Here is a 26,124-nt window from a genome sequence, read left to right on the forward strand (position 1 = left end):
TAGGATAACTATCCGTCTATACATATTTCTATTCATGCTAACAATTCATCCGTTTTGTTACAAATGCTGCACACTTTCAGGGAGAGCGTGTTTAAGTCTGTCTTACAATTACTGCTCTTATCTGCTCATACACTCCCAAATGTATATTCTCCTTGCTTTATAATCTCACAATTTCCCATTTTAAATTGACTCCTCTCTTTCACATGAGCCTCAATATAAAATAATATAACTAATATACAAACACATCAAAGTTAAGAATAGAATACATTCTGTGGAAATGTATATGTATGTATAGAATTGTGGCATATTTGGTACTGTAATTTACAAGATGAAATTGCCAAATATCTCTCACTATATTTGCTTTCTCATCTTTTGTGTGTTGTCAAAGTTGGTTTTTGCGGTCCTTTGCTGGGCAGTTTTTAAAAAAAAAACTGGGTTTGCTTCACACAATACACGTATTAATAAAGGCCAGATTTAACAAAGAGAGAATGCAGTGATCACCTTCTGGACTTGGAGAAACAAAACGTGAATGACTAATAGTTTCTGTGCCTTATTAAATTTGAATGAAATGAAGTTGCCATTGTTTCCAGAAAAATAATGCTAATAGGTCGTGCTCAATATAGGAAATTTAAATACCATATATACTCACGTAAAGTCGATCTCACGAAAAGGTTGACCCCTTATTTTTGACCAAAAATTCTTGGATTTTCCATATATCTCATGTAAAAGTCAACCCTTATAAGGGAAACTGCATGTTCCTATTTACCCACTTAAACAAAATCGCATTCATTCATTCATTCATAATTCTACTTAACCCACTTTGTTTACTACAGTATGTTTTGATTCATTCATTCAGACCAGTAATAAGTCTATCGATACTTATCACACTGTTCATTATACATCCAAAAGTTAATATCATTAAAAAGTTAATCATTTTAATTGTGCCATTATATCTGAATAAAAGTGATGATTTTTAGCTACATATATCTTTAAATTCTTTGACAAATTTGTTAATGTTGCTGAGGTTCATCACATAAATAGGAGGGAAACGGAAGAATTTGGCAGGAAAGTTCAAGATGCTTACATGTTCAGAATTTAATAAACATTTCATTTTAAGTGTGCCATTATACCAGTCCCTGACATTGAACGTGTGATTTTGCAGGATTTCAATGAATGTTTGACATGTTAAATTTTTGTACTGGTACGTATAAACAAAATTACTACCAACAATTCATTGTGTTCTTCTTCTATACCCGGGATTAGTTGAATAATCAAATTGACCTCTGCTAATAATACAGTATTTTGAACTGCAGCTCCTCAAAACTTGTGCCCGTGTAATAGTCGACCCTATAAATTGAATCTTTAAAAATAGTCTAAAAGTTTGACTTTTATGTGTGTATATACAGTATAGATATAGAAATGTGTGGATAATGTCAGGTAGAGAACATGATTCAGGTTAGTGATGTATTGAAAATGGTTATTGAATAGTGCCAATTGCTTAACTTATGGATTCTTCAAGCACGTGAATCAGTTAACTGTTGTTTTGTTTCTTCACACTAGTATTTTCAAGGGTTGTATATCTTAAACTCCTGTAAATATTGTTTTTTTTTGAGCAGTTGTTTCTGGCTCTCTTGTTACTGTCGAGGCCCAGTGGTTTAAATAATCAAGTTGAAAGCGCGAGTTTTCTCATTGTTTTGCAGATAAGTGTTTACAACAGAGGATTGGAAAATTAGCTTTCTTCAAACTATTTTTGGAAGCGAGTCATTGTTTTTCCTACAGTTGACATCTCTTTGTACTAGAGAAAAAACGTCCAGTGAACACTTGACTGAAACTATTCGTTGTCGAGGCCTCAATATTTTCTAGTTTTCCTTCTCTTGCTACCTTGTTTTCAGTCGAATATTCATGAGAAGTGCAATAATGATGCAGATTATTGTTTGGCTCAGATGTAGTTTCCAAAGTGGCATGAATAATTTCATCTCATAATTCTGTACGCTATGGTTTAATGAAATTGCCTCCTTTTTTGGGCAGAGATGGAATTCCACCATACAGAATCCGAAAGCAACATCGGCGGGAGATGCATGAAAGTGCCAAAGCAAATGGGCGAGTGCCTCTACCTCACATTCCTGTAAGTATTGCACCCTCAAATATACCTTCTACAGGTGAGCAAAAGGCATTTTTAAAACTGTTGCTTTTTAAAGTCTTCAACAGAAATGTAGATTTTAACTCCATTCATCTCATTGTTCTTAGCCATTTCTCCTTTTGTTGTCCTATTTACCAAAATCTTAAAATTGCGCAGATAATGGCTGACTTGGAGTATCAACTAATATTGTGAAATGCATTCATATTTTGGATTGGAGTTTATTCTACCTGTGTTCTGCAAAAAGAGTTAAATAGTGAAAGAAAGCCTTCAAGTGTTAAATCTGAAACACAAAAAAAATCAAAGCACACTCATGAGGTCAGATAGCTTCAGCTAAGAAAGCAAAAGCGTTGTCATTTTGGATAAAATCATTTCTCAAACCAATTTTGCTTCAGTAAAGTGATGCATTTCTGTAAAATTCCTTGCATAATAACCTTAACCAAAGATTCTTGACATTTGCTGTGAACAGTTGCCACAGGATATTTTTCTGTAATGACACAAATATTTGTCAAAGACTTATTTTTGCATTGCAATAAATTGACAGATGACCACTTGCTTTTTATTTATGGACAGTTACTCACCTATATAAAGCAAAAAGAAAATCAGTGGCTGATTCTCCTCTTTTTACCATTTAAGAATTATCATTGAAGTATTATTACAAGAGCCTTGAATCTTTTATCGGTATTAGTATAGTAATAGGTGTAGAACCCTACTGCTAGATGTTGCCTGGTAAGTGTACTGGACTTAACTTTCAAGACTAATTAAATACAGGGAAATACACTTCAGTAGAAATCTTCAAGGCCCTTTTTTAGCCAGGACTTTTACCAGAACAATATATTAAGATATTTTGCCAACTTGATTTTAGTTCAGTTCTTACATCACAACACTACTTTAGGATGTTTATTTCTTCAAATACTTAAGTCCTTTAATTGGGATGTAAACCAATTTGAGTGCCAGGAAGGGTGGGATAATGTTCCCTCCATTTTTTTATTTCTGGTACAGGAGGCACAAACTATTGAGAATGTGGAAAGAGAAAAGAAGTCAATTGGGGGAAAGGAACTATTGATTGTATTGGTGTTTCCCAGTTAACTACAGGGGTTCAAATCCTAAATTTTATTATAGGCCTCCTGGAGATAGGTATGTATGACAGCTTTGTGGAGTAATACTATTTAAGAGCTATGTTTTAAACATGCAAATTTAATTTGGTAAAGGTCCAAAATAGGCAGTGATGCCTTATTGTAACTGATGTTTGTACTTATGTATATATGCCATAAAAATATTCAACTTGTGTTATTGTAGCTAATTAATGATGAGTCGTATAAATGCGAAAAGGTGACATCTCATGTATTTGTGCATGAGATAATATTAGCTGTATGTCAGCTTCAAAAACAAGATCATAAATACTCCAACTTGTACTTCATGTTGTGATATTTATTTGAAACTTAAAATGGTCCACTTGAGCGATAAAGATAAAGTTTGTGCAAGATCTTGGGAAAGACCATTAACCAGAAAATAACTTTTTATTAAATCATTTGATCTCAAAGCCAACAAAATTCAAAAGAATGCTTTTGATCAGTGAACCTGAACTAATTCTAGAATGTGTTGTTTACCAGTTAATGAAATTTGTCCCATTTGGTTGCTTTGTGCTTGATAATCAATATAATCACATTGAGATCAGCTCTTTCAGTTCAAAATAGCTGTTTGTATCTTAAGACCAAACTAGGACTATGTAGTTTTTTTGTGAAAAATAAAAAAAACAGAACAAGTACAGGTGCGCAATCCTTTATCCAAAACCTGAAAAGCTTCAAAGTTTTTTTTCTTCATATCAAGGTTGTTTGGCATGCAAACAGTTAACTCAACTCCACACCTACTTGACTCATGTCACTTAGATGTGACGGGGGCTTTGGTGGGGGGGTAGATGGCAGACATCGATTCTGTCTCCAGGCCTGCAGTACGTATAGGTGCGTCTGCTGTTCAGACAGATTTTTAAAATTTCACCACTAAACTCACTTTTTCCGAAATCTGAAAAATTCAGAATATCAGCTGGACCCAAGGGTTTCAGATAAAGGATTGTGTACCTGTACTTTTATTTACTGCCATTTTTATGATGCAAAGAATAAGTGTTTATGAAGAGGATACTGTATTTTATTTCCGCACCTAATTCATTGTTGAAAATTGGTGTATTACAAAGTGATTTCAGATCTCACATTTCCATCTACTGCATACTTGAATCATGCTGAAATTAAAAGCAGGGACACTAATGGACGTAACAGTCCTAGATTCATTGTCAGTTTGCATTTCCTCTACAACTTTCAATTACCAAAAATTATTAAAGAACAATTTGTATGGTATACTGGCAAGTTCTCTTGATATCTACAGCATGCCTGTAGAGGATTTACATTGAAAATTTAGATTTGTTCCTTCTCTGATTTTGGCTAATGCTGAATGGTTCCACATTACTATCCCACTGAGCCTTTGTTTTGCAGAACTTACAAAACAAAATTGTATTAGCCATTTACATCATAATGTGAAGTTGCAGTTCTGGATCCAAGTTCCGAGCAGATTCCAAGGAATGAAGATTGCTGCTGTTTGTAAATGAACTAAGTCATAGAACTGTTTGTATACAATTGTAAATTTGTAAACAAAGTGAAAAAATTAAGCAAATTTGAGATTGTAGTCCAATATGTACAATATGCGCTCCAATCTGGTTTACTAATGTCCTTCAGGGAAGATAACTGCCATCCTTACCTAGTCTGGCCTGCATTTGATTCCGGACCCATAGCAATGTGGTTGACTGTTAACTGCCTGGGCAACTACAGTTGGGCAATAAATGCTGGCCTAGCCAGTGATGCCCTCATCCCATGAATTAATTTTTTTTTAAAAGTTGAGTTCAGTATTTGAATGTTTGTGGCTTAATTGATTAGGAAAACTAGAGTAGCATGTGACATTTTAGTGATGCTATTAGCCACAATTTTATTTATCATGACCCTAAACTTGTTGAATATCAGTGCACTGTTCTTTGCTGAAGTAAGAAATCTCTGCCAATGACATAGTAGAGAGTTAATTTCTTGCTGTTCTGACTGGAGATAGCTTTGCATCAGGATCATCAGATTGGGTTTAATTCCATCAGTACAGTCATACGTTCTTCACCAGAAACGGCCTGGATTCTCACAATCTCTACTCCATTCACATTCAATACGGCAAAAGCAAATCCACCATCAAACTAATCTTATTAAGGGAGTTCAGTTAGCTTTGGCTTTAAATTAGATTATATTCATCCTTAAGCTGCAGAAGACCTAGTCTTCAGCTTTGATCATTTGGTTGTGAATAGCTGCAACGATTGGGCACTGGCTATTCCCAGCTGCGCAGCCCTCTGTTCATTCACATTGCTGCTCTTACTGCATGGTTGCTGTAGAGAAACCTTGACTGATCAGCCTTATCCGGATGTGATTCTGTTTTATTCATCACTTTTAAAAAGATGAAACTGAATAGGGGAAATTGGTTGGTTTTGCACAAGTTAGATCTGAAATAAAAGATATATCCAAGTAGGTTATCTTAGCTTGTCTTTATAGCTTAACAATAAAATGTTACAGTTTACACAAAATCTGTGTTGCCCTTCATCTGACTTCAAAGCACTCAATCATTTGAGATGTAAATCTACTGGTATTTCAACTACAGCAATGAGGTATTTTGAAACATTGGCATAAAAGCTAAACTTGAAGTAAGGGAAAAATAAATGTCAGTTTTGAAAGGAAGGGCATAACACGCTATTAAACTCCTGGCTTTTATCCTTGCAATTAAGGTCTCTCTCTTTCAAATAGCACTGTAGCTCAATAAAAGTGAAGAATGGACACTGAGTAACAAAAAGGTTTCAGCATCAAAGTAAGTTGTAACTGTGGGGGTGTAAGGGAGCTGCAAAGAAGATTTCCTGTGTTCACTGTGCATAAAGAATAAACTTAATTACAAGCCACGTTTTATAAGTGTTGCATAATCCTCAAAATTGTCCTCAGTGGTTATTAATGTAAAATTCTTACTTACGTTATTGCCTAGGTGACACAGGCATACATATGTGTAAGTTTAGACTAGCAGACAACTGAGTGGATTGGATCAGATACCCATTTTAAGCTCCTGTCTAATGATTGATTTGCATTGATTTCAGACGGTGCACTTTTGAGTTCTGGGTTCAGCCATTCTAGTTCCTGCAGGTGGGTTAGTTTAAAACTAACCCGATGTTTTGAAAGAGGATTCTGGTGTTCTTATTGGCCCAGATGTAGCTGTTAACTAGTGCATAGATTTTGCAGGATAATTTCACAATGTGTAATTATTTCCTGAAGCTGCTACAATAACCTTTGGCTATTTTTGTGCAAGTAACATTTCAGGTAAATATATAACTCTCTCCAACATTTTTAATCAATCTAACTGGGTAAATTGACATTTTTCCTTCAAAATTAACTTCAACACTTTGTAATTCAACTGAAGTTACCATCCAACTGTAGGCAGTGTTTTCTTAAATTTCTGAAGTTACAATTCATGCAAGTTGATGACAGTACTGTGGTGATCCTTACTTGTAAAGCAGTACAGCTATAAAACAATGAAGGAAAAATCATGTTTAACATATTCATAGTCAAACAGCACAAACTCTTCAATCCAACTCATCTGCGCCAACCAGGCATCCCAATCTGACCTAGTCCCATTTGCCAACATTTGGGCCGTATCCCTCTTAAACCCTGTCTATTCATATACCCATCAGATGCAACTTAAATGTTACAATTGTGCCTCCATCCCTCCATTTCCTCTGGCAGCTCATTCCCCACACACCACCGTGAAATGTTACCCCTCAGGTCCTGTTTAAATTTTTCTCCTCTCATCTTAAACAAATGCCCTCTAGCTTTGAACTTCCCCATTCTAGGAAAAAGACTTTGGCTATTCACCCAATCCATTCCCCTCATGACCGTTTAAACTTGTATAAAGTCATGCCTCATCTCCAGTGCTCCGGGGGAGAAACCTCAGCCTATTTAGCCGCTCTATAACTCAAATCCTCCAATCTTGGTAACGTCTTTGTAAATGTTTTCTGAACCCTCTCTAGCTTAATAAAATCCTTCCTAAAGCAGGGTGATTGGAAGTGAATATAGTATTCTAAAAGTGGCCTCACCAGTGTCCTGTCCAGCTGCAACATGATGTCCCAACTCCTGTATGCAAATATTCTGAACAACGAAGTCAAGCGTGCCAAATACCGCTATCCCCATCCTGTCGACCTGCAACTTAATCTTCAAGGACCTATGCACCTAGACCCCTAGGTCGCTTTGTTCAGCAACACTGTCCAGGGCCTTACTATTGTACTGTATAAGTCCTGCCCTGATTTGCCTTATTAAAATGCAATACCCCACATTTATCTAAATTAAACTCTATCTGCCACTTCTGCCCATTGCGCCAGCTGTTCAAGGTCCCATTTTACTCTGAGATAATCTCACTGTCCACTACACCATTTAGTGTCATCAGTAAAGTTAATAACCATGCCTCCTATACTCACCTCCAAATCATTTATTTAAATGATGAGAAGTAGGGAATCCAGCATCAATCATGTTCTTTGAGAGGTAGCAAACTAGATAGATTAAAGGGAACCAGTAGATGTAATATATTTGGATTTCCTTCAGGCATTAGAGGTACTGCTTATAAGGCAAATTTTTTTAGTGAGATGAGAGCCCAGTGTATTAGAGGTAGTAAATTAGCATGGATGGGGTATTGGCTAACTAATAGAAGATACAATAAGCATAACCGAGGTATTTTTGGGATGGCAACCTGTGGGTTAACAACTTGGATTAAGGATGTGAATGCATTGTCAGAATTGAAAAGTTGAATGTTATTTAAATTTTGAAAGATGGTAGAAGACTCCAACAGAGTGATTTGAGGGTTGTCGTTTGTAAATCGCAAAAATCTAGCATCCAAGTTCCAGCAGGTAATGCAGAAGGAAAATTACCTTTTTAGTTCAAAGGAACTGGAGTTTAAAAATCAGCAAGTCTTATTAAAATTATAGAAGGCACTAGTCAGCCCATACCTGAATTATTGTGAACCGTTTGTGATTTTTGAGAAGGTTTGTAGCTCACATTGAGGTTCAGGTTGTAGGTTTGCTCGCTGAGCTGGTAGGTTTTTTTCTCAGACGATTTGTCACCATGCTAGGTGATATCATCAGTGAGCCTCTATTGAAGCACTGGTGTTCTGTCCCACTTTCTATTTGTCTTGTTAAGGTGGATGATGTCATTTCCGGTTCTTTTTCTGAGAGTTGGTAAATGGGGTCCAAATCGATGAGTTTATTGGAGTTCCAGTTTGAATGACAAACCTGTAGGAATTCCTAAGCATGTCTCTCTTTAGCCTGCCCTAGGATGGATGCATTGTCTCAGTCGAAGTGGTGTCCTCCTTCATCTGTATGTAAGGATACTAATGATAGTGGGTCATGTCTTTTGATGGCTAGTTGGTGTTCGTGTATTTTGGTGGCTAGTTTTCTGCCTGTCTGTCCGATATAGCGTTTGTTACAGTCCTTGCATAGTATTTTATAAATTACATTTGTTTTGCTGGTTGTTGGTATAGGGTCCTTTTAGGTTCATCAGTAGCCATTTGTGTGTTCGTAGGCATCATTGTAGCCCACAAACCTACCAACAGCTACAATATTGCTGCCTGTTCATAGGGAATTTGCATTGGACTGTGCCCCTGCAGCACTCATGGAGTTTCATGAAGTAGTTTTTCATTAAGTAGTTAGGTTGCCCAGTGAAATCAACAGAAAGCAAGTTGAGCTAGATCGGACTTGAGCCATGCTAAAATAGACAAGGATGCTTTAAGGTCCAAAAGGAAAGTAACTCAGAACTGCCTTAAAAATAATCAAATTCCAGCACTGCAGCATGAAATACCATATATGTATTTTAACGATATGCATTTTCATAACACTTAAATTGCACTGTTAGCAAAGTTAACAGTCTAGTATGTAAATACTATTTCTGCACAAACCTGATACCAAGGTGGCTACGCATGGTAATGTAGTCCCAATTTTCAAAGATACATCCTCTCCTCCAGAATCTGATTCATAGGATGTAAGTGCAGAAGTAGGCCATTCGTTCATTAAGTCTGATCTGCCATTCCATAAGATAATGATTGATCTGATAACCCTCATTCCACTTGCAAGTCTTTTTCCCATAACTTTTTGATTCCCTAACTGATTAGAAATCTATCTGTCCTCAATATGTTTAATTTTGTGCTTGCAGAATTACATTTTACTTTGCTCAAAAACTGCATGAATCCATGTCAGATTCTGTAAATCCATTTTTTTTTCTATTAGGATCGGTCTGATCATTGGGGCACAGATAGCCTCACACAGGGCAGCTCACACCTTTAATGTTATCTGGGCCGACATGACACCAGTTGTTTAAGTTCACTTGAGAATGTAACTTTTAAATGTTCTGTGCTTTATGTATGAAAGAACTGAAACCAACATGCTCATCCTAAAAGAGGAGAGACTTCACAAACAATCCAGGGATTTTTCAATATATAATTTCAGTTACATCACACTGTAAACTTTTGCTATAAATTCTGTAACTTATGATCTTTTACTCCACAACGACCTGAAAGAGCAGCGCTCCAAAAAGCTAGTACTTCCAAATAAACCTATTGGACTATAATCTGGTGTTACGTAATTTTTAACTTTGTTTTGAATAGGGGATTGGATCCCTACCTGAAAAGGAGGGATGCGACAGGGAGAAGGCAGGGGAGTGCCACAGGTAGATTGCTGCAGTGGCGAGCTAGTGTAGAAGTTAGTGTCTGAGTAGTGTCCTGTACTGTTAGGTTAAAAACAATGACTGCAGATGCTGGAAACCAGATTCTGGATTAGTGGTGCTGGAAAAGCACAGCAGTTCTGGCAGCATCCAAGGAGCAGGAAAATCGACGTTTCGGGCAAAAGCCCTTCATCAGGAATACAGGCAGAGTGCCTGAAGGGTGGAGAGATAAATGAGAGGGGGGTGGGGAGACGACTCCTAGCAGAGCGCTTTAGGGAACATCTCTGGGACACCCGCACCTATCAACCGCACCGCTCTGTGGCCCAACATTTCAACTCCCCCTTCCACTCTGCCGAGGACATGGAGTTCCTGGGCCTCCTTCACCACCCCTCCTTCACCACCACTCCCTCACCACCCGACGCCTGGAGGAGGAACACCTCATCTTCTGCCTCGGAACACTTCAACCCCAGAGTATCAATGTGGACTTCAACAGTTTCCTTATTTCCCCATCCCCACCTCACCCCAGTTCTAAACTTCCAGCTCAACATTGTCCCCGTGACTTGCCTACCCGCCTATCTTCTCTTCCACCTATCCACTCCACCCTCCCCTCTGACCTATCGCCTTCATCCCACCCCCATCCACCCATTGTACTCTTTGCTATCTTCCCTACCCTCCTCCCTCACCTATCACCTTCATCCCCACCCCCATTCACCTATTGTACTCTGTGCTACTTTCTCCCCACCCCCACCCTCCCCTCATTTATTTCTCCACCCTTTGGGCACTCTGCCTGAAGGGCTTTTGCCTGAAACATCTATTTTCCTGCTCCTCTGCTGCCTGAACTGCTGTGCTTTTCCAGCACCACTATTCCAGAATCCTGTACAGTTAGGTTTGTGATTTTGTGAAGTTTTTCTATTCTGTCATCTTAGTCTGATCCCTGTTATCATAGTTAACACCTCTACCCTTGCATTGCCTCCGGCAGTTGATTGTCTCTTGCTAACTAAAGCTTGATGCAACACCCAAGGTGTGGACTGACCAGTCAACAGTTTCATTACAATTTTCTGTGCTACACCATACAAATCAATGTCGGTTTGAAATCTTGTTTGGTTTTGTTTTATTGTTGCAGGTTAACTTTATTATCCATATTAACACTAGCTGTGAAGCTATTTTCAAGTCTTGCCTTTTATTCCTCTGTGCTATACGTTAGTTCCTATAAATCTGCCCCTTTTCTGTGCAACTTACTCTAATTTCCAATTTGTATTTTCCAGATCCACTAACCCTCCTCATTTGGTACCACTTTGCTCTAAGCTAATTGTATAATGTTGAAACTCCAAGTGGTTTGCTTTTGTTGATAAGAGAAATTATCACTTTCATAATTCTTGTAAAGCTGGATCCTGTTTCTTGTGCTTTTTCAAAATGAATTTAAAATGCTGTTACCTCATTTCAATATTTTACTGACTTGCTGAGAGAATTTGTATTAATGTCAGCCCTTTATTGACATGTAATCATTTTGATCTAAATAGCGCACGTATCGGATGCCAAAGGATATCCATGTTGAACCGGAAAAGTTTGCTGCAGAACTCATCAGTCGGCTGGAAAGTGTGCTGCGAGAGCGAGAGGCAGAGGAAAAGCTGGAAGAACGGCTTAAACGCGTAAGAGCGGTAGGTTTTGTGATGAGAGTTTAAACCCTAACATACATGAAAATGAAGTCTTTAACTGCAAATCTAAGGCACTGTTGTCTGGCTTTCTCAATTGTTACAATGTATATTATTTTTGTTTGTGTGATTGCTATGTGGCAACAGACACATTGATCACCAAAAATAAGCCGATGTGGTACATCGGTACCCAAACCTTTTTTCGAAATCCTTGGGGCCAGTTGTTTTTCAGATTTCAGAATGAATGACATTGTCACAGTGAAATAAAAAAAGTCTTAGCAAACAGCAGACCCACATGTGACTAGTACGAGCACTGAAACACAAGTGATGCCTGCTAGTGCTGGGCCACGCCGCCACATCACATCTGAGCGACGTGGGTCGAGTAGGTGTGGAGTTGGGTCACCTGTTCACATGCCAAATAACCTTGTGATACAGAAAAAACTTCACGAAAGTAACTTTGGATTTCAGAATTTCCGATAAAGAATTATGTACCTGTACATTTAGGAGATCCCCAAGACGTAATCTTGCACAAAATCATTTGAGATATTGTAAACACATCTTTCAGTACATTGCATTATCCCCCCTCAGGTCACTTAATTCATGCATTTATTTTTAAGTCTATGCATTCAGGCTTAATTTTCACTTTTAAAGTGGCAGTATTTTATTAACATACCAATTTAAAAAAGGATGCTATCAATACACAGGCTCCACCACAACAACTGGTTGTTTTTGGCAGCCCACCTTTGCCTAAGACTTCATAGTAACCAGCATGTAGACCATCAATAATCGGTGATGGTCCTTCAGGTTCCTTAACACAGTTTAAGTGGGTCTGTTCACTGGTCAACATCCAGATTGATAGTCAGACAGAACAACTGATTTGAAATTATGTTTCATGCCAGCTTTTCTAAAGAACCTGAATGATGATTATCAAAGTTGATTCTGTGGTGCATGTCACCAGCCTTCTCTCACCACCAAGATGTTTCCTTTGTTTACCAATTTGACCATGACTGTGGTTAATAAGTCCACTCAGCTTTTTGGTTTTTTCCAATCTGAATGGCATCTTGGCTGATAGAATTCTGAAAATTTGGCTATATTTGCATTACACACTGATGCTTCTAATTGCATTGTAAACCATAGGCTGTTTTACTCATTTGTCTATTTTTCAACTTCATTAAGTTTATTCCTTTTTCATAACTGGCCTCTTTTGGTGAATGTGGTAGAATTGATAAGTAATCTGTAAACTCTTCCACATTCCATTTGGCACTGCGTTGTTTTAATTGGTCGAATGTGTTTGTACTTCAGGAAAAAAGTGATTCCTGCCTGTTTTCTTTTTCTCAAGGTGTTGTTTGAATGGCTAATTGGTCTGAAATTACAGCTGTGGGTTCAGATGTTTCCTGGAAGCCACATTATGGTTATCTGTGCAAATGTTTTAGTTTCTGTTTTAGTAATCTGCAGGTATTTTATCCCCTACGTGAATAATGTTCCCTAATTTTAGGAACTGAAATATCTTTCCTTAGAGTTTTTTAATGAAATGTTGATGTTTATAACAGAATTCATTGGTGGTAACAATCTGTATTGCGAAGAAGGTAACATTTAATTTACGGTCATCAATAAGATAGGAGAAAGGTAGAAGGAAAATATCTTGTGGCAATTTAAGATTAGGGTTTTAAAAACAATTTGTGAAGCTTACATGTCTCGTTCACAGTTTTTTGAAGTGCACAGTACATTTTAGTAACATGAATATTTAGCCAGACATATCCTGTGATGTAATTAGTATTCAATTTAACTTATTTTTTGATCAGGAAAGTACTTAAGATTATTCATGTGCATTTTGCTTCAAATAACAATGTACTTAAAATATTAACACCTGTAGTTAGTGACCAAAGATGCTAGCATTCATCATCGATGAACTGATCCAATAGTGCCATCTGCAGGCCATAACCTAATTTAATATGGCTTTCTCAATCACATTGTTGTCACAATTCACCACACTTGATCCACACATGACTTTTTGTTTATTATCCAATTATGTGGATGTCTTTTATGTGGCACCTAAGAATTCCGATATGACATTTCTGTTGCTGTAATTAGATATTCATAGATGACAGAAATTTTAAATTAGATTATAAACATGTAACTAACATGGCAAGAAACTTTAAGACAAACTCAAAGGTATTTTTAGATCGTAGCCCATGATTTATTTGAATAGTCTTTTGTTTCAGTTTATTTTGTACTTGTAAAATAGACTATAATCATATTACCCCTTTTAAAAAGGAAAAGAGAAGTCAAAGTAAACATAGATCCCTGTGGGGAGATACCTATGGGAAACTAGAAAATGGCAGAGAAATTAAATATTTGGCATCAGTCTTTACAATGAAAGATGCTTTGAACATCCACAATGCTAAATAGTACAATTCCATCACCATCACTACAGAAATAGTATGAGACAAACAAATGGGGTGAAAGGCTTGCAGTTTAGGATCCTAAAAGAAGTATCCACAGAGATAGTGGGAGGCATTGGTTCTAATTTTTCAAAAATCAGAAGGGATACAAGAAGATTGAAAAACTGCCAACATGACACCCCTATTCATAAGGGATGGAGATAAGCAGGTAACTACAGGCCAATTAGCCCAGCATCTATCATTGGAAAATTGTTGGTATCAATTATTAAGGAAGTAGTAGCAGCATGTTTGGAAAATCATAACCTAATCAAGCTGAGTCAGAACAACTGCACAATAGGGAAGTAGTGTCTTACTAATATTAGAGTTTTTCGAGGAAATCTTAACCAGATTAGATAGAGGGCTACTGGTAGATATGTTGTGTTTGGATTTCCAGAACGTATTTGACAAGGTAAAGTTTTGTGAGGTACGTCATAAGAACCAGTGATATTGGGGGTATTATATTGGCATGGGCAGAGAATTGGCTAATGGACAGGAAACAGCAAGTGGAGATAAGGTGTTCTTTTTCAGGTTGGCAATGTATAACAAGTGGGGTTTCACAAGGATCAGTGCAGCTATTTACAATATGTGTTAATGACTTGGTGGAAGGAAGCGAATGTACTGTAGCAAAATTTGCAAACAACATAAAAATAAGTGGAATGACAAATTGTGAGACAGATACAAACAGTTTATAGATATTTGATAGGTAAGCAAGTGGGCAAAATGTTGGCAATATTTCTAAAATGGACTATAATCATATTGCCTCATTAACGTTTAGTAATGTAGTTACTTAGGATGGTTAGGGGTTCTCAAAAGTTGGAAATATGACAGCAAATGAGACTAAGACCAAAAGAGATCAAAACCAGTTCCATAGTGTTCTATTATTGGAAAATACTAAGCTTTTAGTCAGAGGCCACTGTAAAAGATGGATCTAAATGTTGAAGCAACCATTTGACAATGAATATGGACTAAAAGTTAAATTATTTCTTTGATTTCTCTTCTAGGAGGAAGAAGGTGAGGATGCAGATGTTTCATCAGGTCCGTCTGTGGTTAGTCACAAACTACCACCTGCCCAGGCTATGCACCACTTTAACTCGCGTTATTCTGAGATGGGCTGTGGCGGATTACAAGTGCGTGATGCTCATGAAGAGAATCCAGAATCCATTCTTGATGAACATGTCCAGCGTGTGATGAAGACCCCAGGTTGCCAATCTCCAGGACCTGGAAGGCATTCTCCAAAGTCCCGCTCTCCTGATGGTTTATCTAATGGGAAGGCTACAAGTTTAATAGGAACGGTGCTACCTTCAGGGCATAAACATGTGTCCAAGACTGGTGGGAAAGTAGAGGCTCCAAACATGTACCATCACAAACATGTTTACCACCACATTCACCATCACAATGGGATGAAACCAAAAGAACAAATTGAGGCAGAAGCCACACAGAGAGTCCAGAGTAACTTCTGGAATGCTGATTCACACCACTATGCAACAAAATCAAGGAACTATTCTGAAAGCATGGGTTTGGCACCTAATTCGGTGGAGTCTTCAAATTATGGGTAGGTGAAACCATTGTCCTGTTGTTTTTCTGTTAGTAATGCTATACTGACTGCTTTTGAAAGCTTACCTCATGCTTCAGTAAATAATTGCATTGAATCTTGCTTTGAAGCCTTGTTGATGACCCAGTTATGGCACCTGGTCTGCACTGAGTTCAGTTACCTTAACTGTGATTCTAGTGGGAGTGCTAGAGTTCATCTCAAACTGATTAGAAGAGACTTTGGAATTAAAGCTCAGTCTTGATTGTTATGACAAGCTTCCATACCTTCTGACCTGACCTGAGTGATGTCTTAGAAATCTGAAGACATCGCTAACCTGGATACACAAATGCTTAAAACTGTACTTGTGGTCTTGCTAGCTTTAAGTTGGAAGAAATGATGGCTCATCAGAGTCTTTGTTAGTTGGGAAGCTAGAAAATGTGCCAACAGATTTCCAGTTAATCAAAAATACTAATACAGAACTTGATATTCCTTACTGTTGTAAAAGATGCTTCCAAAATGTTTGCACGTCGATGACGAATGGGACAGAAACCAAAGGTGGACTGGACATTTAAACTGTGGATCTAGGAGAGAAGCATGTTAATGGAGAAGTTTGAAGATGATCGAATGATCAATGTCAGCGAAGTGAACCAGATGGATCAGAGCTCTGTTAGGTGAAGGCTTGGCAGGTGATGGACAGCCAGAAGAGAGAATGCTTGGGGGTTGTGTTTTGTACAAAGGGTTAACATACTTATCACAGTGTTGTTCATGGTGTGTATATAGATTATTGGAGGGGTTCAGTTAGCTGGACAATTGTTTTTGAATACAGAATGATGCAACAGTATGGTTTCATCACCTGCACTGGCTGTCATTACCTGAAGGACTCTCCTTAATCTTTTCAACCATGGTGACCCTCAGGTTAAGCAACCACCAGTCAGCCTTCTGAAAGAACGGTCCTGTGGAACTATAGCACCTTCACCTTTGAGAGGTTATTGGTGCACAAGGAATTTCTATTTAAGGGGAGAAATTTTGGAGTTCCTTTTATGATTTATAGAGTGACCAGCAATTTTGCACAAAGAATGGATGGAGCAATTGAACTAGTGACTGTTGTGCTTGGTGTCAGGGAGAAAATGTGGTAGGGAACAATTATGGTATTTTTGGATTCACAATGACTCCAAGATGACGCTTGTTAGAGGTCTGGAAATAACTCAAGGCTTTGGGTGCATCCATAGTGACTTCAGGTTAGAGTGAAATGCTGGGTGCTGTATGGTGCCCTTGTCATACCGTTTCTACTTTTACATTATTGACTTGGTTTCTGCAGCATAGTACGTACTTGTTAAATTTTGTAAACTATACCAAACTAAGGAGACAGTTAAATTTTGAGGCACACTTAAGAAGAACAATTGGACAACAACTACTTCATCTGTGAAATTTTGGCCCATTTATTATGTCCATATCTATTTTTAATTTCATATTTTCTCATTGCAGCTTACTTTCCCACCTGTTTAGTGTCATCTGCAAACCTGTCTATGGTAGAGTCTATGCCTACATCCAAGACATGATTATAGATTTATTAAAATATTTGAAGGTTCAAATTGTATGAGATCATAAAGTATTTTGTAATCTTGTTTTAATGTATAGGGGAACTTCGATTATCCGAACATGATAGGTGGGCACAATTTGGTTAATCGATTAAATGCCTTTCTTCTGGGGCTCTGAGTTTTTAATGTCTGCTCCCTGTTCAGGAGATTGCTGCAGCAGCAGCACAGTGAGTGGGAGCCCGCCCCTGTGCAATACCGCTCCCACCCCCCGACCCCGTGCAACCCTGTCCCCCGACCCCATGCAACACCGCCCTGACCCTGTGCAACACTGCCCCCCAACCCTGTACACACTCTCCCCCACTCTGGGCAGCTGGACTGGACACCAAAATTGCTGTAGTTGCCTTTGTGGGTTAAATCTCCAAATAGCACATACACTCTCACGCAGCCACAGCCCCCCCACACAACTTTTTACTGCAACTTTTTGACAGGTTCTACCTTTGCCCTGCACAGGACAATGTTGGAGAGATTATCTGGGGAAGCTGAGTTTAGGGTACACACCTGTATAGGACTTCAGGGAAGCGGCACGGTGGCTCAGTGGTTAGCACTGCTGCCTCACAGCGCCAGGGTCCCAGGTTCGATTCCAGCCTTGGGCGACTGTCTGTGTGGAGTTTGCACATTCTCCCCGTGTCTGCGTGGGTTTCCTCCGGGTGCTCCGGTTTCCTCCCACAGTCACAAAAATGTGCAGGTCAGGTGAATTGGCCATGCTAAATTGCCCCTAGTGTTAGGTAAGGGGTAAATGTAGGGGTATGGGTGGGTTGCGCTTCGGCGGGGCGGTGTGGACTTGTTGGGCCGAAGGGCCTGTTTCCACACTGTAAGTAATCTAATCTAATCTAATGTAGGGAGGGAGAGAGAGAGAGGGGGGGCGGGCAGACAGTCATTTGGAGATGGTGCCTGTTTGATCGCTGTTGGAAACATGCTTTGATGTAATGTTTCCATTGGGACCTTGGGACCTCGAGATCTCCTTTGGATAATCCGATTGTCGGATAATTGGAATTCTGATAACCGAGGCTCCTCTGTATATGGTCACTAAAGCAACAATGCCAAGTAACTGTGCTTGTTAAAAATAATTGAAAATCAGCACCGCTTGTTACATTGAGGTACAACGGCCATATTTGGATAGTGAATACTGTCTCAATCAGATTACCAAAATACAACAGAGCAGTGAATCTGGAGAATTGTTTCAGGAATCGCTAAACCAATCCAATACACCGCTAAGGAGAAAATGAGCTCTGCAGATGCTGGAGATCAGAGTCAAAAAGTGTGGTGCTGGCAAAGCACAGCCAGTCAGGCAGCATCTGAGGAGCAGGAGAGTTGACATTTCGAGCATCAGCTCTTCATTACGTTCCTGATGAAGAGAATGGCTGTGCTTTTCCAGCACCTCAATAAACCACTAATCCCTAATATTTTGGTTGAATTAATATATTTGAGTTTTTGCCCTTATTAGATTTTCTGCTCAATCATCCTTTAAGTATTGCAAAATAGTGCAAAGATTAAACAAAACGTTACTTCAAATTAAACCTAAAGCAGTGAGATCCAGTAACCCAATTTAGAGCTAGAAAAAAGTTCAAAATTAACATTGAAGCACTCTTTTTCTGTCTTTGTGTGTCAATCTCTGACCATGTCTTAAGCATTAACAGTTGCTACAGCTTCAGAATTGAACATACATACACTTCCAGAAAAACAAAGATCTCCTAAATTTTTTAAAAGCTCCAAAGCTGAATTTTGGGACTTGGGTAGGAAATTCCATATCCAGCATTTGGGGCTACTATTAACTTAGGAATTGCAGAGGAAAATGGTCATATCTGTGAGATGTGCAGAATAAGTAAACTGTAAACAGGTATGAGATTTTATGACAAACTTAAAGTAGCTAATGTGAATGTTGGTCCCTTGGAAGATGAGATTGAAGAGTTAATAGTGGGGAACACAGAAATAGCAGTCACTAAATCAATATTTTTCTTCAGTTTTCACTGTGGAGGACACTAGTACCATCACAATAGTAATAGGTAATGCAGAGGTGGTAGAAAGGGAGCAACATGCAACAAATATCATCACAAGGGGAAAGGTACTGAGCAAATTGTTGGAATTGACAGCAGATAAGTTCCGAGGGTCTGATGGCCTACGTCATCGGGTCTTAAAACAAGTGGCAGCAGAGATAGTGCATCATTTGGTTATAATATTCTGAAATTCCCTGGATGTGGAAATGTTCCAGTGGATTGGAAAAATGCCAGCATAACACCTTTTATTCAAGAGCAAGATGCAGAAAGTAGAAAACTACAGACCAGTTTGTTTAATATGTGTTGTGGGGAGTTGTTAGAATCCATTTTTAAGGCAGTATTAGCAGGACATTTAATAAGTCAATAACACAATCCATCAGAGTCAGCATTATTTTATGAGGACTAAATGATGTTTGACCAATTTACTAGAGTTCTTTGAAGATGTATAAAGCCATATGGATAATGGTGATCCTGCAGATGTAGTATATCTGGACTCCAGAAAGCATTTGATAAGGTGTCACACACAAGGTTTATGCGCAAGGTAAGATCACAGAGGGTTAGGTATAATTTATTAACTTGGACAGAGGATTTACTAGCCAACAGAAAGTGAGTCTTTTTCTGATTGGAAAAAATCAACGACTGGGATGTCACAGGGTTTGGTCCTTGGGGCCCCAACTATTCATAATTTGCCTTGGATGCATAGATAAAATGTACTGTAGCCAGGTTTACTGATGACCCTAAAATAGGTAGGGAAGTAGCTGCAGTAAGAAACTTAAAATGGATTGGTTAGGTAAATGGGCCAAGTTTTGCAGATGAAGTTTATAGTGGATAAGTGTGAGGTTATTCATTTTCGAGGAAAAGAAAGGTAACTTATTATTGAAATGGGGTGAAACTTCAGAGTGTAAAGGGATATGGGTGTCTTCATGCATTAATCGTAGAGAACTAGTATGCAGGTACAGCAGGTAATAAGGAAAGTAAATTGAATTTTGTTTTTTTTGCTTAAAAAGAGTGGAGAATGTAAGTAGAGAAGTATTGCTGCAACTGTACAGGGCAGCCTGTACCTGGAGTATTGCATTACAACTTGGTCCCTTCACTTGAGGAGGGATGTAATTATATTGGAGGCAGTTCAGATAGATTGATTTCTGAGATGAGGGATTTGTTTTGAGTAGCTTAGGCCTAATACTCTCCCTGGGATTTAAACAAATGACACAAGATCTAATTGGAGGTATACGAAAGCTAAAAGGGGATTGAGACAGTAGACAAGTAAAGGACATTTCCTCATGTAGAGTGATCTAGAACAAGAAGTCATTGTTTTAGGATAAGGGGTAGCAGATTTAAAACTGAGATGAGAAATTACTTCTGTCAAAGGGCCATAAATCTGTGGAATTCATGAACCCAGAGTGTAAATTTGAGGAGGAGATGGGACAATTTTTAATTAATGGGTTGAAGAGTTATGGAGAACCAGCAGGAAAGTGGCGTTGAGGCTGTGATAAAATCAGCCATATCAAATGGGTGATGCAGACTCAAGTAGTTGAGTTGTCTAGTTCTGCTCTCAGTTCTTGTATTTTAAAATAGAATTCTACTATTTTTATTAGAATATGGTAGTGATAAACTTTATTACCACAGTAACTTTCAAATGAAGTCCTGTCTGCCTGCTTGCTTGGACGTAATAGATCTTCTGCTGTTTGAGGAAGTGTTGTGATTTCTCTGTGATCTGGCCAATAATGTTTCCTCGGCCAATAATGTTTCCTCAGCCAGTGTCACCAGAAAGTGATTACCTGATCATTCATTCATTCATTTGTTGATTCAATGTTTGTTGCCATGTTCCCCATAATGTGACTGAACTTCAAAAGTAATCTGCTGATTGTGAAGTGCTTTGGAATGTCCCAAGGATATGAAAGACTTTGAATACTTTTCATAGCTGAGGGGAAGGATGATCGTTGGGGTGAGGAAGACAACACAGGTTCTGGTTGTAAATGATTTTGGTAAATCGAAGCTTGAAATTTGAGCATTCTCTGGTAGAATTTATTTTGTCGTGTCTTTGAAGAGAAGCAAAGAAATGTTTTTATTGAATTTTAACCTTGTTTTCTCCATTCGTCACATACATTTCATGGTGGTTACTAGTTTTGGCATCACATTTTCATACATCTGTTAATACTTTCTTACTAAAATGCTGTCAAGAAAATTTAATGTAGGAGAAAGTGAGGACTGCAGATGCTGGAGATCAGAGCTTAAAAATGTGTAGCTGGAAAAGCGTAGCAGGTCAGGCAGCATCCAAGGAGCAGGACAATCGACATTTCGGGCATAACCCCTTCGGGAATGAGGAAGGTGTGCCAAGCGGGCTAAGATAAAAGGTAGGGAGGAGGGGCTTGGGGGAAGGGCATTGAGAATGCAATAGGTGGAAGGAGGTTAAAGTGAGGGTGATAGACCGGAGAGGGGGTGGGGTGGAGAGGTCGGGAAGAAGATTGCAGGTCAAAAAGGCGGTGCTGAGTCAGAGGGTTGGGACTGAGATAAGGTGGGGGAAGGGGAAATGAGGAAGCTGGAGAAATCTGCATTCATCCCTTGTGGTTGGAGGGTTCCTTGGCGGAAGGTGAGACGCTCTTCCTCCAGGCATTGTGTTGCCATGGTCTGGCGATGGAGGAAGTCAAGGACCTGCATGTCCTTGGCGGAGTGGGAGGGGGAGTTAAAGTGTCCAACCACAGGGAGGTTGGGTTGGTTGATTGGTGCGGGTGTCCCAGAGGTGTTCTCTGAAACGTTCCGCAAGCAGGCAACCTGGTTCCCCAATGTAGAGGAGGCTATATCGGGTGCAGCGGATGCAGTAAATGATGTGTGTGGAGGTGCAGGTGAATTTGTGATGGATATATAAGGATCCCTTGGGGCCTTGGAAGTGAGGGGGGAGGTGTGGGTGCAAGTTTTGCATTTCTTGGGGTTGCAGGGGAAGGTGCCGGGAGTGGAGGTTGGGTTGGTGGGGGATGTGGATCCTACGAGGGAGTCACTGAGGGAGTGGTCTTTCCGGAACGCTGATAGGGGAGGGGAGGGAAATATATCCTTGGTGGTGGGGTCTGTTTGGAGGTAGCGGAAATGATGAAGGATGATACGATGTATCTGGAGGTTGGTGGGGTGGTTGGTGAGGACCAGTGGGGTTCTGTCCTGGTGGCGATTGGTGGAGTGGGAAGTGGAGGAGATGCGGTGGAGAGCATAGTCAACCATGTCTGAGGGGAAATTGCAGTCTTTGAAGAAGGCCATCTGGCTTGTTCGGTATTGAAATTGGTCCTCCTGGGAGCAGATGCAGCGGAGGCGAAGCAATTGGGAATATGGGATGGTGTTTTTACAGGGGACAGGTTGGGAGGAGGTGTAATCTAAGTAGCTGTGGGAGTCAGTCGGTTTATAGTAAATGTCCGTGTTGAGTCAGTTGCCCGAGATAGAAATGGAGAGGTCTAGGAAGGGGAGGGAGGAGTCTGAGACGGTCCAGGTAAATTTGAGGTCGGGGTGGAAGGTATTATCGCATTACCGACGCCCCTCCCCCAAGTCCCTCCTCCCTACTTAGAGCCATAGTCGTGCAATACGGAAACAGGCCCCTTTGGCCCAACTTGTCCATGTTGACCAGGTTTCCAAAAACTGAACTGTTGTCCTTTGCCTGAATTTGGCCCTTATCTCTCTCAACCTTTTCTGTCCCTGTACCTGTCCAAATGTTTCTGAAGTTTTGTAATTGTATTCATCTTTACCAATTCCTCTAGCAGTTCATTCCACGTACACGTTGCCCTCTGTGTGAAAAGATTTTAAATCTTTTAAATCTTTCCCCTCTCATTATAAACCAATGCCATCCTGTTTTGGATTCAGTACCCTAGAGAAAAGATCTTAGCTTTTCATCTTGTCTCTGCTCTTCATGACTTTAAAAACTTCTGTAAAGTCCCCCTTCAGCCTCCTATGCTCTGGGTGGGGGGTAGTCTGAGCTTATCGATCCTCTCCTGATAACTCAAAATCCTTCAGTCTTGGTAACATCCTTCTAAATCTTTTTTACACCCTTTACAATTTAATAACATCATTCCTGTAGCAGAGTTGCATGCAGTAGCCCAAAGACGGACTTAAACTTATTTTCAAAATACACATCTTAAATTATGTTTGCTGTTTTAAGTTGGTACACCAATAATGTGCACCTACGTTGTGCCTTTTAGTATAGATGTGTCATGGCAATTGGCAAGGTGGAATCTGAGAAATGGATGTTGCAAAACAAGAAGGTGATCTTAGTAGGGTTGTTCAAAAATAAGTTGGAGGTTGAAGAAGAGACGATGGAGGACACTGAGTTGGTGAAATGGAGAGTGTAAGGATCAAATTAGAGTGAGCTTTTGGCATTTCATTGCACAGTTGTTAATAGTGAACATAAGGAAGAGGTTCAGGTGCAAAATAAGGCAAACTTAGAAGGGATAGAGTTGTGATGTTGGAAAAGATGATGGAGAGGCATGGCCATGTAGGGATTTTAATATTGTATGGAAAAGATATGGGTTATAGAATTTTGATTGAATTCATTTATGGATAGTGGAAGATAGCGGAAGGTCAAGAAGAACGTAAGAGTAGTTGAGTTTGAAGGTGTGAATGGCATTAATGAGGGATTCAACTGCAAATCAATTGAGTTACAGGTAGAGATAATTTTAATGAACAATATTATGGGAGACTGTATAGAAATGAGATCAAATAGGAGGCGGCTAAGATTGTCAAGTGTGGGGATGGGAACTGCTGGAGGTTGGTTTCACTTTTCTCTTTGTCTCTTTCTTTGTTTCAAGAGACAAAGAAGGAATAATTCTATGTCCAGAGAGACCAAAGAAAGGAATATTGGCCATAGTGGATAGCAGAGGAGGTACTCCATGACTAGTTCAAGCTGCTTTTAATGCTTTTGGTCAGAGCAAAAACCTAATTGGGGAGTTTAAAGTTGGCTTGTGCAAAACACGGACAGATCTGAGACTTCAACAAAGTGGATATGTCCAACAGGTTGACAACTTGGATACCCTAACGAAGGGAGCAAAGTCAGCATGAGTTTGTCAAAAAACATTACATGCCTGTTGCATAAGTAACATTGACAAATTCAAGAACTTTGGTCACGTTGTGCTTCTTAATTGCTGCCATATCCCTGTATTCTCCAGAGATTTTTGAGGTGTTGGTGGCAGTGTTGAACAGGATTGGAATAATATGGAAGACGGGGAGAACTGCAACAGTTCAAATATAAAGCACCTATCTTCATTTCGTTCTGTCAACAATAGAGGGAATGAATCTAACTTGTCATAGTCACTCATGTCCCCAGGTCATTTTTTAAAAAATTTAAAATGTAGGCATTGTACTATAATTGGGCCCTATAATTTCTGTGAATAGTTGACATCGATGAACAACAAAAAAAAACCAGTGATATTTGTCAGAAATTGAATCTTCCAATTTCTAATTATATTTGTTATAACCACTCTGAGGCCAATTAAAATACAGTAAATATCCAATGGCCACAACTACTTATCTTCACTAGTGTGACATCTTTCATATTCTCCCCAAACCACCACCTCCTCCCACTCCTGACTGTCTGTTCATCTGTCCGTCCCCTACATCAGTGCTGCTTCTTTTTCCCCCCACACTACCGCCTAACTGCGGTAGTGCTTATTTTTTTTCCCCAGTACCCATGTGTGTGCACAGGTGCGAGACACAGTGAAAGACACAAGGTGCACGAATCTTTATTCAAATTTCCACCACCAGGAAGAAAAGAAACACCCGAGTGGCCTGTGACAAGCAGTGCCCTTCACATCAAAGGGCAATGCTGTATGGTCAAACAGTGAAGGGGAAGGCAGGGATTAAATCAAAATAGAGTTGGAGGGGGATATAATGCACTCCACTCCCTGCGGCACCCACCTCTCCCTGAACAACTCCAGGGTGTCGGTACATCAGTGCTTCTAATGGAAATTGCCAATGAGTGTTAAATTGGGGATGGCTTTTCCTATTGGATTGAAACTGGTCAGTCTTCTGTTACCAGTTCCTTCCAAGGTGAACCCATGACCCAAAGTAAAAACACCAGTGTAGTCAGTTTTGCTATAATGTGGTAGTTTCACTCTTGTGCAATCCAGTGTAATAAGAACATTGTGTAATAGCTGCACCATTTAAAGTAGTGAGGCCAGGATTGCGTTATAACCAGTACACGCTTTCAGACTTTGCATTTTAGAAACAGTGTCCCCAATTTGTCAATCGTGTTATAGCGAATTTGTGTTAAGAAACTCACATAATAGCAGAATGACCTGTAGTATCTTAAACTATTGAGCTACTTACTGTGCAGTGAACATTGTTTTATAGATATTGTCACTGAATGTTTGTTGTCAAAGGTCTACTGAATTCATACTAAAATTCCATTAAATGACTTGCATTATTTGCATCAACAATATTTAATGTTTGCTTTTAAATGTTCTAAACTGAGCAGTTATGCTACCATTGAAATTTCTAAAATTGACTAAGTTGCATATTGTGGTGCAGTGGTAAAGTCAACACACTGTCGAGGCGAAATACTAAGAAGACTGAACCAGGAAAAGCCGATGCTGGGAGCTACGAAACCCCTGCTCCTCCAGACGACATGGAACGGAATCAGAAGATTATGCAATGGATAATTGAAGGAGAGAAGGAAATTCACAGGCACAAAAAAGCTCCACATAAGTAAGAGAACATTTTTATGTTTGACCAAATGCTAATGCTCCATTGCGTGGTTTTTTAAATATATATTTGAAATCATAATACTGTGTATTACTTAAATATTTTAATCTTCTCATGAATCCTTTTCAATATTTATATTTTTCTCACTGTCCTCCAAGTTTCCGCAGAGAAGGAAATCCCCAATAGATCGTATGTGGGAGTTTTTTGTTCTCATAATTGTAACAGATCTAACAATTACTATGATTTACAAATGTCACATTTTAAAAATCCCAGCCATTATAATAAAGTAACTCAACATGGGCCAAAATTCTTCATTCTACTGTGTATTTTCTGATTTAG

At 39.2% G+C, this 26,124-nt stretch overlaps 1 protein-coding gene across 10 annotated transcripts in view; it reads left to right on the forward strand.

Moving 5' to 3' along the window:
* Positions 1–26,124, forward strand: part of axin1 (axin 1) — a 127,435-nt gene that overhangs the window by 86,586 nt on the left and 14,725 nt on the right. For 9 of the 10 annotated variants that reach the window (XM_072559938.1, XM_072559940.1, XM_072559939.1 and 6 more), the window contains 4 exons: positions 2,029–2,125; positions 11,418–11,555; positions 14,992–15,542; positions 25,612–25,788. In XM_072559938.1, the coding sequence (XP_072416039.1) occupies positions 2,029–2,125; positions 11,418–11,555; positions 14,992–15,542; positions 25,612–25,788 (963 nt within the window). The remainder of the gene's footprint in view (positions 1–2,028; positions 2,126–11,417; positions 11,556–14,991; positions 15,543–25,611; positions 25,789–26,124) is intronic. The other variant, XM_072559946.1, reaches the window with a different exon arrangement.

The sequence above is a fragment of the Chiloscyllium punctatum genome, chromosome 40 (genome assembly GCF_047496795.1).
Source record: "Chiloscyllium punctatum isolate Juve2018m chromosome 40, sChiPun1.3, whole genome shotgun sequence".
In the NCBI taxonomy this organism is placed as follows: Eukaryota; Metazoa; Chordata; class Chondrichthyes; order Orectolobiformes; family Hemiscylliidae; genus Chiloscyllium; species Chiloscyllium punctatum.